The sequence below is a fragment of the Mustelus asterias genome, chromosome 10, assembly GCF_964213995.1.
Source record: "Mustelus asterias chromosome 10, sMusAst1.hap1.1, whole genome shotgun sequence".
Taxonomy (NCBI): domain Eukaryota; kingdom Metazoa; phylum Chordata; class Chondrichthyes; order Carcharhiniformes; family Triakidae; genus Mustelus; species Mustelus asterias.
In genome coordinates, this window is record NC_135810.1 from 100,450,569 (window position 1) to 100,463,583 (window position 13,015).

The window sequence follows — 13,015 nt, forward strand, 5'->3', positions numbered from 1 at the left end:
ATGCAAGTCAGTGTTTTAATTTGAATTAAGAAACATAAATAACACAAGAATGTTGGAATTTTGAGCTATAACAATCAGCTAATATGAGTTAAGAAGCTTTGAATTAAGAGTAAATTGTGCCTGTCAATGCTAGAAAGTTTATGTTAATCTTATTATTTGGTTTTCCCGTTGGCCTTTCCTGCCTTGCTCTGAGGAGATCCCATGCATAACTTATTGGACAAAATGTTAATTGAAATTTATTTGGCCGCTTCTTCGATTAATGAGGCAGGTTTATACAGTGAGTAGCAGAGTTATACAGAAAGCCCCCGGTTTAATCACCAAACTGTGCTGAAATAGCTATTTTCTGTAAAGGCCGTTTTAAGAACATTACAATTAGCATTGAGACTTTGGAAGGAAAAATATAATCCAGTTCTGATTAATGTACAACTGCTCTTACTGAAAGTATATACATGTGGTGGAATGCAGAGGAGGGCAGGATTAAGGTTGACACTGGTGTCCCCTTGCCCTTTGATGCTCCAGCGTGAATAACAGCCCCTTGACCAATGTATCAGGCAGTGCCCAGCATCAATAAAAGATATTCTTAGAAGAATATGCATTTATCTTGCACCTTTCACATCCTCAGGATGGTCTCAGCCAACGAAGTGATTTTGAACCATAGCACCACAGTGCAGAACGAGGCCATCTTGTCCATCGAGTCTGTAATATATATATTACAACTCTCCAAAAGAGCATCCCAACCAGGTGCTCTCCTACATCCTATCCCAGTAACCCTGTGCACTTACTATGGCTAATCCATCTAAACTGGGACTTTTTTCCCTGGAGCGTAGGAGACTTAGGGAGGTCTATAAAATAATGAGGGGCATAGATCAGCTAGATAGTCAACTTCTTTCCCCAAAGGCAGGGGAGTCTAAAATTAGACGGCATAGGCTTACGGTGAGAGATACAAAAGGATCCAGACGGGGAATTTTTTTCCCACAGAGGGTGGTGAGTGTCTGGAACAAGCTGCCAGTGGTAGTAGTAGAGGCGGGTACAATTTTGTCTTTCAAAAAGCATTTAGACAGTTACATGGGTAAGATGGGTTTAGAGGGATACAGGCCAATCGTGGGCAATTGCGACCAGCTTAGTGATTTTTAAAAAAGGGCAGCATGGACAAGTTGGGCCACACATTCTTGGGAGGAAACCGGAGCACCCGGAGAAAACCCACACAGACACGGGGTGAATGTGCAAACTCTGCACAGTCACCCAAGGCTGGAATTGAACCCCGGTCCCTGGCGTTGAGGGGCAGCAGTGCTAACCACTGTGCTATCGCTGTTGTAATATAGGAAAGCTTTGTCGCTGTTGTAATATAAGGAAGCATGTGAACCAACTTCAACATGGTCCTATTCAAAGCAATTAGATAAAAGACAAGATAAATTTTTTTTAATGCTGTTGGTTCTGGGATAAAGATTGACCAGAATACTGGGAGAGCTTTGTTGCTCCACCTTAAAGCCATGGAATATTTTGCTTCCACATAAAAGGATGGACAGAGCCTCCAGTTAACATATTGGACAGGTAGCATCTCAGAAAGTGCATCATTCCCTCAGTGCTGCGTTAAACTGCCAAACTAGACTGTGTTCAAGTCTCTGTTTGAGACCCACATCCTCTGGTTTTAAAGGTAGGACTGTGCGCCCACTGAGCCCAGGCTGATACCATGGAATCCCCAAAGAGTAGATTCCTAGTAAGTGCAGAGATACCTGTCAGAGAAGGTTGCCTGGAAAAGAAAGCAAATATAAACATATTTATCAGGAATGCCCAAAATACCTAAAGTGAATGCTTGCTAAAGAGGGCAAAAATTAATCGACATGGATGAAATTGAGATTTTAGAGACAACCTCCTAAGCATTTAACATATACTTTCAGTTCTGCTTGACTAGTTCACAAAATGAGATTGCCTGAAGGAGTACAAATACCCGAGTCACAAAGACTGAAATACCATTAAACCATAAAGAGCCGAGAGCTAACTCCAATCAAATCTAATGACCCCTGCCAAGCGCTTAGATCACGGTCTGCCAACTTGAGTTAAAGAGAAGGAGATGCCATGGAGGGAGCCATTACGTTGACTGGACATGATTTTGTGGAAAAGTAATAGCAAAATGAAGTCAAGGACATGCACTTTGGCTGCCAACACAGCTCAAACTTTCATGCATCAGATCAGAACTGAAATATGCACTGTACGATGCTCAGCAGTCGGCTTCTGCTGTGAAATCCCTGCTGATTAATGACCTTCATGACCCAGTTCTGGCAAAATCACCCCTTCCTCCATACTCGATCTGTCCCATCCTCTCTATATCAATGCTTTCAAACATTCCAGTGCACGGATTCATTGAAATAAATGGGACGAGCATCAGTAACCAGTTTTCAAAACTGTTTTTTTGCCACCAGTTTGCATAGCGTCTTTAGAGTGGACTTTATATTTACAACATCACAGAATTTTGGTAAAGGTTAAGCTCGCAAATAATCATGGCATGAATACAGAAGGAGATACATTTTCATACATCCAGCTGCCTGAAAGCCAGATAGGTAAGTGCGCATGCACACACACACGCATACACTGGCTTCCCATAATTATGCAAAATTGAGAATGGAGCTCTTAATTTCATTAAAATAAGTGATCTCCACTGAAATAACCATTGGGAAATCAGGCTCACATAGAAATCCCTTAGCCCATTTACATTCCAATTTTTGAACTATATTGAAGGAATGTGAGGAATAGCATGAAGCAACGAGATAACAAAGTTCTTTGCTTCTCTGTTAACCTTCATTCTGGATTTATTTCATATGGTAGTGTGTTCTGATGCTGGTAACTTTAATTGCTCCTGGTTTAAAGAGGAGAGAAGACTGCAATGTAAGGACAATCCAAAGGGCAATGTTTATTATGCTAATAACTGATTAATTCATATAGAGATACACAGAGGAAATAACAAGAGGTAAATTGGTACTTGAGTTAATCATGCAAAGAAGGGAAAGACGTAATGAATTGCTAAGCTACTGAGCAAAACTTCTGAATTTGCACTACAGCCATCAATTCTCAGATGCTAATATAAATGGCATAAATCCTTTGTCACCGATCTCTGAACTCTATTCTGTATTTGTGTAAATTGTCTCATGAAAATCTCCTATCATGCTCTGTCAAAAAATCAGAACTCAGCTATATTTGACGCTGCTTAGCACTGGAAGTGGACGAGGGCAGCAGACATTCAAAAATGCATCAAGTCGACGCAACTTTGTTGAAACCTGAATGTGATCTTGTGATGTAAACACAGGTTTAGAAATTAGAAATTCTCAGCTCACTCCAAAGCAATGGAGAGGCAAAAATATTGGTGCAAGATTCAGGTCTCAAAACAGCACACCCCTGTTAAATCAGTTTTGTCACCGCCACTGCTGCTCCTTCCTTTTTAGAGAAACCTCCAGCTAAAGTGAATGTTTTTTTCTCTAATAATTGATATGGAATCAACACCCGGAAGGACTGAACTAGACATATGGCAGCCATTTATAAATCATTAACATGTGTTATAGCATAGTCCCTCAGCTCCCTTCTATTGGGGTGAATGCCTCAAGGCTACAATTTTGAACTGTCTCCAACATTGGCTATAAATATATAAGGGTAACTTGCAGACTGCTGTATCATCCCATTGTACTGCCTGCTAGACTTAAATCCAATTTATACTTTGAGCCCTGCAGCGTGGCACAAACTGAACATGATATTCCCCACAGGCCTTATAGAGGAGACTGCCTGAGTCAATTCATGGGCTGCAATGTATTAAATTCCCTTTGCAATGCATTCAAGGCGTTTCGATTTCCAACTAAAGTCAGCAGGAAATTCAGATCAGGCACTTACACTGGCCTGGTGCAAATCTCATGCTTTAAAGCTCTAAATAATTCTGAGGTCAAACAGTGGGAGTTTTTAACTCTGAAATTCAATCAAAGTCAATGGCTTTGCACCAGTTCCTGAATTCCTGCCACAAATTCACAAGATTTGCAAAGCTATTGCACAAGTAAGTACCATATACTGTGCGCATAATACATTTTGTAAGATGTTTATTTAAAAGGAACCTTCCTTAAATGAATCCAAAGGGATCACCAGTCGCGGATTAATGAGATGTGTGTTCTATTAATACAATGTATAGCGATACCTAGCAACAGTCATTACAAAACAAATTATTGAAAAGACTAGCATCAACTCATGACTTCACATCTCAATACTATATACAATACATATTAAATGTTGCTTCAACCTAAATTATAACTTGACACTATTATGAAAAGCCATTGCAGTCCATTCTAACTTGAATCTTCTTCCTAACTCATGCAGTGTTGCCAAATAATTAACATTTTTTCTAGTGAACTACACTTACTTTCCTGTATTTTTTTCAGTGTGCGCACTTTTCTGTGTGACCATCAGAGTAAAAATGCAATAAAAGTGAAGAAATGAAATGAATACCTTTTGCTGAATTGTAAAAAAAATACAACAGTGTCATCTGGTTAAGACTGGGTTGTTCATTAACCTACATACACATTTACTGACAGTCAAATTTCTAATTTGTTAGTGCCTGGCTACATCCACAGGGGGAATGTGAATGCATCACTTGTAATGATCTTGGAATCTATCCAGTTTTAAAATTAACAAAATCTGTTAATAAGCAATTATCTGAATGCCATGACCCATCTCTTTACTTTGTCTCACATCAGCCTGAATTGCCACCTCTTCTTATCTATCATAGAAACATAAAAGATAGAAGCAGGAATAGGCCATTCGGCCCTTTGAGTTGCTCTGTCATTCATTTTGATCATGGCTGATCATCAAATTCAATATCCTGATCCTGCCTTCCCCCCATATCCCTTGATCCCTTTAGCCCCAAGAGCTACATCTAATTTCTTCTATTCTTTCGTATTTGAATAAATTTTTTGGGATAGAACAGGAGTTCTGATCCATATTGGTGCAAATCCTATGCAAACTAAATTCTAAAATCCATCCTTATCAAAGCTTGAAAGAGAGTTTATAACCTACACCCCTACAAGAGGTCCAGATTAATTCTCAATTGTACATCAGTTGCATCAATGTAATTATACTTGGATGTTAAATAGTTCATTTCCCTTTCTTAGTTCTGTGATCTACCAACTTTGACCACCTTTTTGGATATTTTCATTGCACAATACGAGTACCAAGGCATTCAAATCTCAAAGGTGTAGCAAATGGAAGAAAAAAAAAATGATGCTGAGACAAGAGGGCATTGTTGCAAACCAGCCTGTTCAAAAGAACACAATAAAGTTCCGTTGCTGATTTAACCCAATACAAAACTAAGCTTAAAGGTCAACTGTCTGCCCAGCTGAATCCAACTTTGGCAGTCGCAGCGGAAACAGCAACATAAACAATAAGTATCACCCATTGTCATTAATCCTCCAGCACAAATGTTGGGAATGAGCCTGAATGAAACAGAATTGCTTGCAAATCAACCACAACCAGGCCAATTGTGCTTTTCAAAATGAAAATCACATCCTCATTCACTAGACAGGAAGTGCTACTAATTTATTTTAATATAAGAATATTATTGAGATTCATTATTCACTATCAAGGAAAGCAATGATGAATAGTGGCATTATCGCTGGACTATCAATCCAGAAACTCACCTAATGTTCTGGCGACATGGATTGAATCTCACCACGGCACATGTTAGGATTTGAATTCAATAACAAATATCTAGAATTAAGAATCTACTGGTGACCATGAAACTATTGTCGATTGTCAGGAAAATCCATCTGGGTTCACTAATGTTCTTTAGGGAAGGAAATCTGCCATCCTTACCTGGTCTGGCCTACATGTGACTCCAGAGCCACAGCAATGTGGTTGACTCTCAACTGTGCTCGGGCAACTAAGAATGGGTAATAAAGGCTGGCCAACCAGCGACTCCCATGTCCCACAATGAATCTAAAGAAAGATTTTGCTGATCATTTGTAATCAAAGTGGCAATGATTGGCATTTGGATATTTCCAGAGGGAAGCAGCACTGTATCTCCATAGCGTTTTTGCTATTTTTGAAGCTCAAGATCAGTGTAAGTTGTATTGTGATATGACTTTTCCTTTAACAGTGGAAATATGATTTTATTTAATATACATCAGTGACAAACTGACACTGTAGTGCAACTTAATCTGGTGATATTGAGCTTCTAAAATGACAATTAAAGCGCAGTTCCCCCAAAAATGTTTAGAGGGTAAATATATCACATACTATAGTCCTAAACCACAGTGACCACATAGGATGATGGTTGGAATATTACAATTTAGTTCAGTATCTCTGGACGAAATATCAGAAAGATTTGTCAGAGTTCTTGCTGCTAATTGTCTGGCTCTCATGTGAAAATAATCCACTTGCCTAAGGTGTCATAGGGCAAACAGCACCAACAGAATTATAAACAATCACCAGTCAGGACCTTTGGAAAAGGATGTAAGAAAATTAGGGGGGGTGGAGCAAAATGTTTTGAAGCTTCACAGACATCAGGGCCAATAAGATGATCTTATCAATTAATGATCACAAGGATGATTATAGCAGACTTGTAGATGTGTCACTTGTATGTCATCTCGGCAGCCTGCATGCAACAAAACATATCAAATCCATCACTTAACATTGAAGCATTTTATTGGAGTTTTGGAGAGATGGGGGCAACATGGTAGCACAGCGATTAGCATTGCTGCCTCACAGCACCAGGGACCCCAGTTCGATTCCTGGCTTGGGTCACTGTCAATGCAGAGTCTGCACGTTCTCCCTGTGACTGCGTGGGTTTCCTCCCACAGTCCGAAAGGCGTGCTGGTTAGGTGCGTTGGCCATGCTAAATTCTCCCTGAGTGTACCCGAACAGGCGGTAGAGTGTGGCAACAAGAGGATTTTCACAGTAATTTCATTGCAGTGTTAATGTAAGCCTACTTGTGACACTAATAAACTTTAAACCTTTCTAAACCTTTGACACCAACAAATAAACTTGGAAGAAAACCCATATTATCGTGAGAGTAATTGGCAATTCTGCATCAGAGTTCCCTGCTGTGATCTTACATGTGCTTCTGCAGGTTGCAATCTACTGCACATAACCACAGTGTTAGGCTTCAGCTGACCTCAAGCTGTCTGTACCCATGTAATTCTGTCCACAACCAGACATAATGGTGTTTGCAGTCTGTGCTATTTCTGTGTCAACATTAGAGTTTTCAGTTTGGTGTAACTCTGCTGCACAAAAACTTATTTCGAAACTTTATTATTGAGTGCACAATTGTTTTCCTTTCCGTTTTGATCAAAATCAGATATTAGAGAACCTGCTTTCAAATGCAATGAAAATGCAAGGCAATTGCTTACGCCATCCTTTAGGAATCAGAGTGCTGCCTAGATCTGGCATCATCCAGTCTCAAAAGGACAATGTTCTTCCCAACTTAGTCAATCTCTGTTCAGTGGCATAGTGGTTAGCACTGCTGCCTTACAACGCCAGGGACCCGGGTTCAATTCCGCTGACTATCTGTGTGATGTTTGCCCATTCTCCCTTTGTCTGTGTGCAGGTTAGGTGGATTGGCCACACTAAATTGTCCCCTAATGTCAGGGGAACCTGCAGGGTTGTGGGGACAGGGCCTGGGTGGGACTGTCGTCGGTACAGGCTCGATGGGCCGAATGGCTTCCTTCGGCACTGTGGAGATTCTATGATTCTATTTGTCCGTGACTTATTCCCAGTTCTGATCAAACCAACTTTAGTAAAACTGCTATTCGGTTTGACGATCCTATTTCAGACTTTTCAGCAGTGTTACCATCTGTCTTACTAAATGTGACTGAAACTATCGGATGCCGAAGGTTTCTCTCCATTAAAGTTATTCCCAATGTACGAAGAAACAAAAATATTGCATTATAAAAATGATTTTCATGCCTTTAGGACATCCCAATGCACTTCAAAAGTAATGAATTGCTTTCAAAATATAATGTCTGTTGTGTTGTAGGCAAACAAGACTGTCAATTTACCCAGCAAAATTGAACATCAATAAGACGGCATTAAAGGCAGTGCAGAAAGGATTCACAAGAATGGGTCCAAGGATGAGGACTTATAGTAATAAATTGATTGGAGAAGTTGGGATTGTTTTACTTGGAGAAGAAAGGCTTGAGAGGAGATTTGACAGAGGTATGCAAAATCATGGGGGGCCTGGAAAGAGTAGATCGAAAAAAAACTGTTCCCATTGGCGGAAGAATCGAGAATAAAAGGGCACACATTTAAGTTAATTGGCACAGATTTAAGTTAATTGACAAAAGCAACAATGTGATTTTCAGGCAGCAAGTGGTTAGGATTTGGAATTCACTGTCTGAGAGTAAGGTGGAGGCAGGTTTAATCGAGGTGTTCAATAAGGAATTGGTTCATTATCTGAAACGGAACAATGTGCAGGGCTACGGTGAGGGAGTGACAGTAGGTGAACTGCTCCTTTGGAGAGCCAACACAGACACAAAGGGTTGAATGGCCTCCTGCGGTGCTGCAACCATCCTGTGAAGATAACCTGTTTTAATGATGTTGGTTGAAGGTTCATTTTGACTAGGAACATGAGGACTGGCCTGTTTGTTATCGGAATAGTAACACTGGGTCATTCATACACACACACACACACGCCTGGATAAAGACACATCTAAAAGAAAGCATCTCTAATAATGTAACAGTCCCTCAGCTCTGCTCCGACATGTCAGTCTAGATTAGCTGCTCAAATCCTGCCAGTGCCAACACATTTGTCTGCTAAGCGAAACACTTAGGACATCACTAACCCACGCAGACAAACTTCTATTAGCAGAGAGAAGTTGTGGAGGAAAATTAACCATGTCCATGAAGGCAAGGATAACTGGAAATGAAGAAGCTATATGAATGTCCATGAATGCTGCCTGACCTGCCGTGTATTACCGACATTGTGATTATTGCAACTCAAATCCAGAGCATCGCCTGGGCGCATAAGGAGGGCTTCCCTGTACATTTGTTCTAGATGCACCTGATGCTTGAGGTTATCTTCAAACCTTCTTCCGTCAGGAAAAAGATACAAATATCTGAAAACATGTACCAATCCACTCAAGAACAGCTTCTTCACTGCTGCCATCAGACTTTTGAATGGTCCTGTCACATATTAAGCTGATCCTTCTCCTTACCCTATATGTAACTGCAACACCATATTCTGCACCCTCTCCTTTCCTTCTCCCCATGTACTTTGTGAATGGTATATTTTGTCTGTATAGCTGTCAAGAAACAATACGTTTCACTGTATCCCAATACATGTGACAATAATAAATCAAACCAACAGTCTGTATAGCTCAAAGAAACAATACTTTTCACTCTATCCCAATATCTGCGACAATAATAAATCAAACCAAAAGTCTGTATCACTGGCAGGAAACAATACTTTTCACTGTATCCCAATATATGTGACAGTAATAAATCAAATCAAAAAATCAAACTATCAGTCCATAAATGTGCTGTGGGAGGCACCAATTCTTGCTTGATTTGATTTATTATTGTCACATGTATTAGTATACAGTGAAAAGTATTGTTTCCTGCGCGCGTTATACAGACAAAGCATACCGTTCATAGAGAAGGAAAGGAGAGGGTGCAGAATACAGTGTTGCAGTCATATAGTTAGGGTGTAAAGAAAGATCAACTTAATATATGATAGGTCCATTCAAAAGTCTGATGGCAGCAGGGAAGATAGTTAACTAAATTATACAGCATGTATTCAAGATGCAGTTAAAACGATGGCTGGGAATGCTTAGCGCACCCTCATCCACACTCACATAGACATGAATTAAGTTGAAGGCACTCACCTCCCACGAACTGAATGCCTCCAGCCACCCTGCCCACTGTCCGGGAGATGAGCTCGGAGACACAGCAGCCCATCAGGGCGGTGAGCGCCACCAGCAGGAGGAGACCGCAGCCCACCCCGGTCACCACCGAGCAGATCTTCCAGGCCAGGCTGGGGATGCCCAGGAAAGAGGCGTAGCGGCCGCACTGCTCCACCATCACCACGGACTGCAGCTGGCCCTCCTGGCGCACCGGGTAGGTGCAGCGGCGGAACACGCCGAAGCTGACCGGCCTGTCGAGCTGGGAGCCCAGCAGCCAGTAGGGCATGAAGAAGCCGGTGCAGGAGGCGCCAGCGCACAGCAGGGATAGCATCGCCCACAGCATCCCGGCACAGGTCAGGCTGGAAGACATCTCTCTCCCTCCCCGGCGGATCGCAGCCACTCTCCCGTCCACACTCACTCCACACTGCTCAATCCATTCAACTTCGGCGGAGAGCTTGCAAAGCAGATAGCCAGCCCTTGCACATCATCCCGTCCTTCTGACAACCTCTGTGGGGGCAAACGGGACAGTTTATTACACTGGGAGCCTCTCTGTTGTAAAAGTTCCCACTCGCACTCTGTGCCGGGACTGTCCAAGTGGGAATGTCTCCCAACCCTTTTTCTCCAAGTGTGTCTGAAATACTCTCCCTCTCTCTGAAATCTGATCTTGACAACAGCCCCTAAGCAGCAGGGAAGGGGGACAGCGAATCCTTAAGTCAACTTCTAGAAACCAGAGGATGTGAATTCGGACTAAATGATCCGATAACAAGTCAACCTGAAGCTAAGATTGTTTCGGGAATTTCCACTATCCGGATGAAACTCTTCAATTTCACGCCAGACACGAAGTTAATAAAAACAAGACTTGAAAGATGTTTATCTGGGATTGTTTAGTAGTCATTCTCTATTCTCATGAACCTGGGTTTGTGAAAACATCTTAACGTGGCTGAAAGTATCCCAAAGAAGGTGGCATTTCACCCCAATGATGAAATCACATTATTACTTACATCTTCCTCGAAATCTCCCTGAGATCCGAACAGATTTAGTTTTGCAAAGAACTTCCCTCCAAGACAAGCTGGCTGGCTCCGCTCTGATCCCAGTGTCCAGAAGAGGATCCTCTCCCTGTTTCTCTCTCTCTCTCTCTCTGTCTCCCGGATCTCTCCCTGAAGCAGCAACCTTAGCAACACCCCCACCCCCTTCCTCCCGAGTCAGTCTTCGCCCACTGTGGCTCAATGGACCGCTTCTGTTCCACCGCAATTCCGACAGGAAATGTTCTCCACACACATTCCGAGGAGCTACAGAGACTGAGAGAGAGAGAGAGGCGGGTGGGGGGGATGAATGCTCCTGTCAGCTCAACCCGGCTCGGTCAATCACACACACAAACTCCAAGAGAAATCCCCGCCTACAACCAACCAACCACCCGCCCACCAAATCACTCACAGGGAACACATGCATTTTATATACATAGTTTGATTTATTATTGTCACATGTGTTGGGATACAGTGAAAAGTATTGTTTCTTGCGCGCTATACAGACAAAGGAGAAGGAAAGGTGAGGGTGCAGAATGTAGAGTTATATCGAGAGAAAGAGCCTCCTCACGTTTTTATGTGTATAGAAAGTCACTGACAGCACACACAGCCACAGTAACCACCCCAGCGGAGTAAGAAGTAATAAAGCTGCCAGCCCACTTCCATCCCTGATAATCTCAATAGCGGTATCTCACAACGCTGAAGAGGCCACTCGGTCCATTATAGCTGTGTAGTGAATGAATCATTGTACATTTATTATGTACCCATATTTGATTGCAGGCTTATTGCAGAGTGAATGAGTTTTTGTGTGCACTTGTGTGCAGTAAATGAATCATTGAGTGTACATTTATTGTGCATTGAATTGATATTCGATTGTAGGCTTATTGCAGAGTGAATGAGTTGTGTACACTTGGGTAGTGAATGAATCATTCACTGTACATTCATTCCCAGATAAACTTTGTTTTGCCCTTTTGGTGTTGACTCAATGTAACCAGGTTCCCTCATTGCTCTAACAAAGGGTCATCCTGACTCGAAACGTTAGCTCGATTCTCTCCCCACAGATGCTGTCAGACCTGTTGAGATTTTCCAGCATTTTCTGTTTTTGTTTCAGATTCCAGCATCCGCAGTATTTTACTTTTACCTCATTGCTGACTCTGCTCTGTTTAAAGTGCAAAGCATGCTAGGTGACGGTCCCCGCATACTGCTGCAAAGTTTCCGCATGAACCTTCTTCATTCTATTTAGACGGGGAAGTCTGTAGCCCAGCAGTGTTAAAAATGCATGGCTAGCCCGTGCTGAGCTCAGCTTGGCTAGGGTCAAATTGCAAAATGGCCGACATAGGAAACGGGAGGGGCCAGGCTCAACTCTCTCTCCCTCTGTCTCTTAACCCTGCTAGCACCGACATTGTTACTGCAAGAGTGCTGTCAGAGACATCAAGACTCCCCTTGAGAGAAAAACCTAATTGATGTCACAGTGAGTGAACAAAACAGAAAACTCTGACAAATATCATTAGCACCTCAGGAAGGATATATTGGCCTTGGAGGGAGTGTGGTGCTAATTCACCATAATAATATCAGGGCTTAAAGGTTAGTTTATGAGGACAGGTTATATAAACACCTCATGTTTTCTTGTGTGTACATTGCCGGCACGGCAATGGGGCGGCACGGTAGCACAGTGGTTAGCACTGCTGCTTCACAGCTCCAGGGGCCTGAGTTCGATTCCCGGCTTGGGTCACTGTCTGTGTGGAGTTTGCACATTCTTCCTGTGTCTGCATGGGTTTCCTCCGGGTGCTCTGGTTTCCTCCCACAGTCTAAAGATGTGCGGGTTAGGTTGATTGGCTATGCTAAAATTGCCCCTTAGTGTCCTGGGATGTGTAGGTTAGAGGGATCAGCGGGTAGAATATGTAGGGATATGGGGGTAGGGCCTGGGTGGGATTGTGGTCGGTGCAGACTCGATGGGCCAGATGGCCTCTTTCTGCACTGTAGGGTTTCTATGATTCTACATGATGGAGGAATAACCTAAACAAGATGTTTACAACATTAAAAATATTTGTTAGAAAAGATGCAGAGTACCTGTTTCCTCGTGTGAAGCACAAATAATCTTAAAGTGAGAGCTAGGCCCATATGGGG

The 13,015-nt window shown here is 42.3% G+C and overlaps 1 protein-coding gene across 2 annotated transcripts in view; it reads right to left on the bottom strand.

The window, feature by feature from the left end:
• LOC144499804 (LHFPL tetraspan subfamily member 6 protein-like) overlaps positions 1-11,148 on the bottom strand; it is a 175,591-nt gene extending 164,443 nt beyond the window's left edge. For both annotated transcript variants that reach the window (XR_013498900.1, XM_078222306.1), the window contains exons 1-2: positions 10,868-11,148; positions 9,849-10,373 (exon numbers count right to left, since the gene is read on the bottom strand). Coding sequence is in view for 1 of the 2 variants with exons in the window: in XM_078222306.1 (XP_078078432.1) it covers positions 9,849-10,236 (388 nt within the window). In the remaining variant the exon portion in view is untranslated. The remainder of the gene's footprint in view (positions 1-9,848; positions 10,374-10,867) is intronic.
• Positions 11,149-13,015: the final 1,867 nt, after the last annotated feature.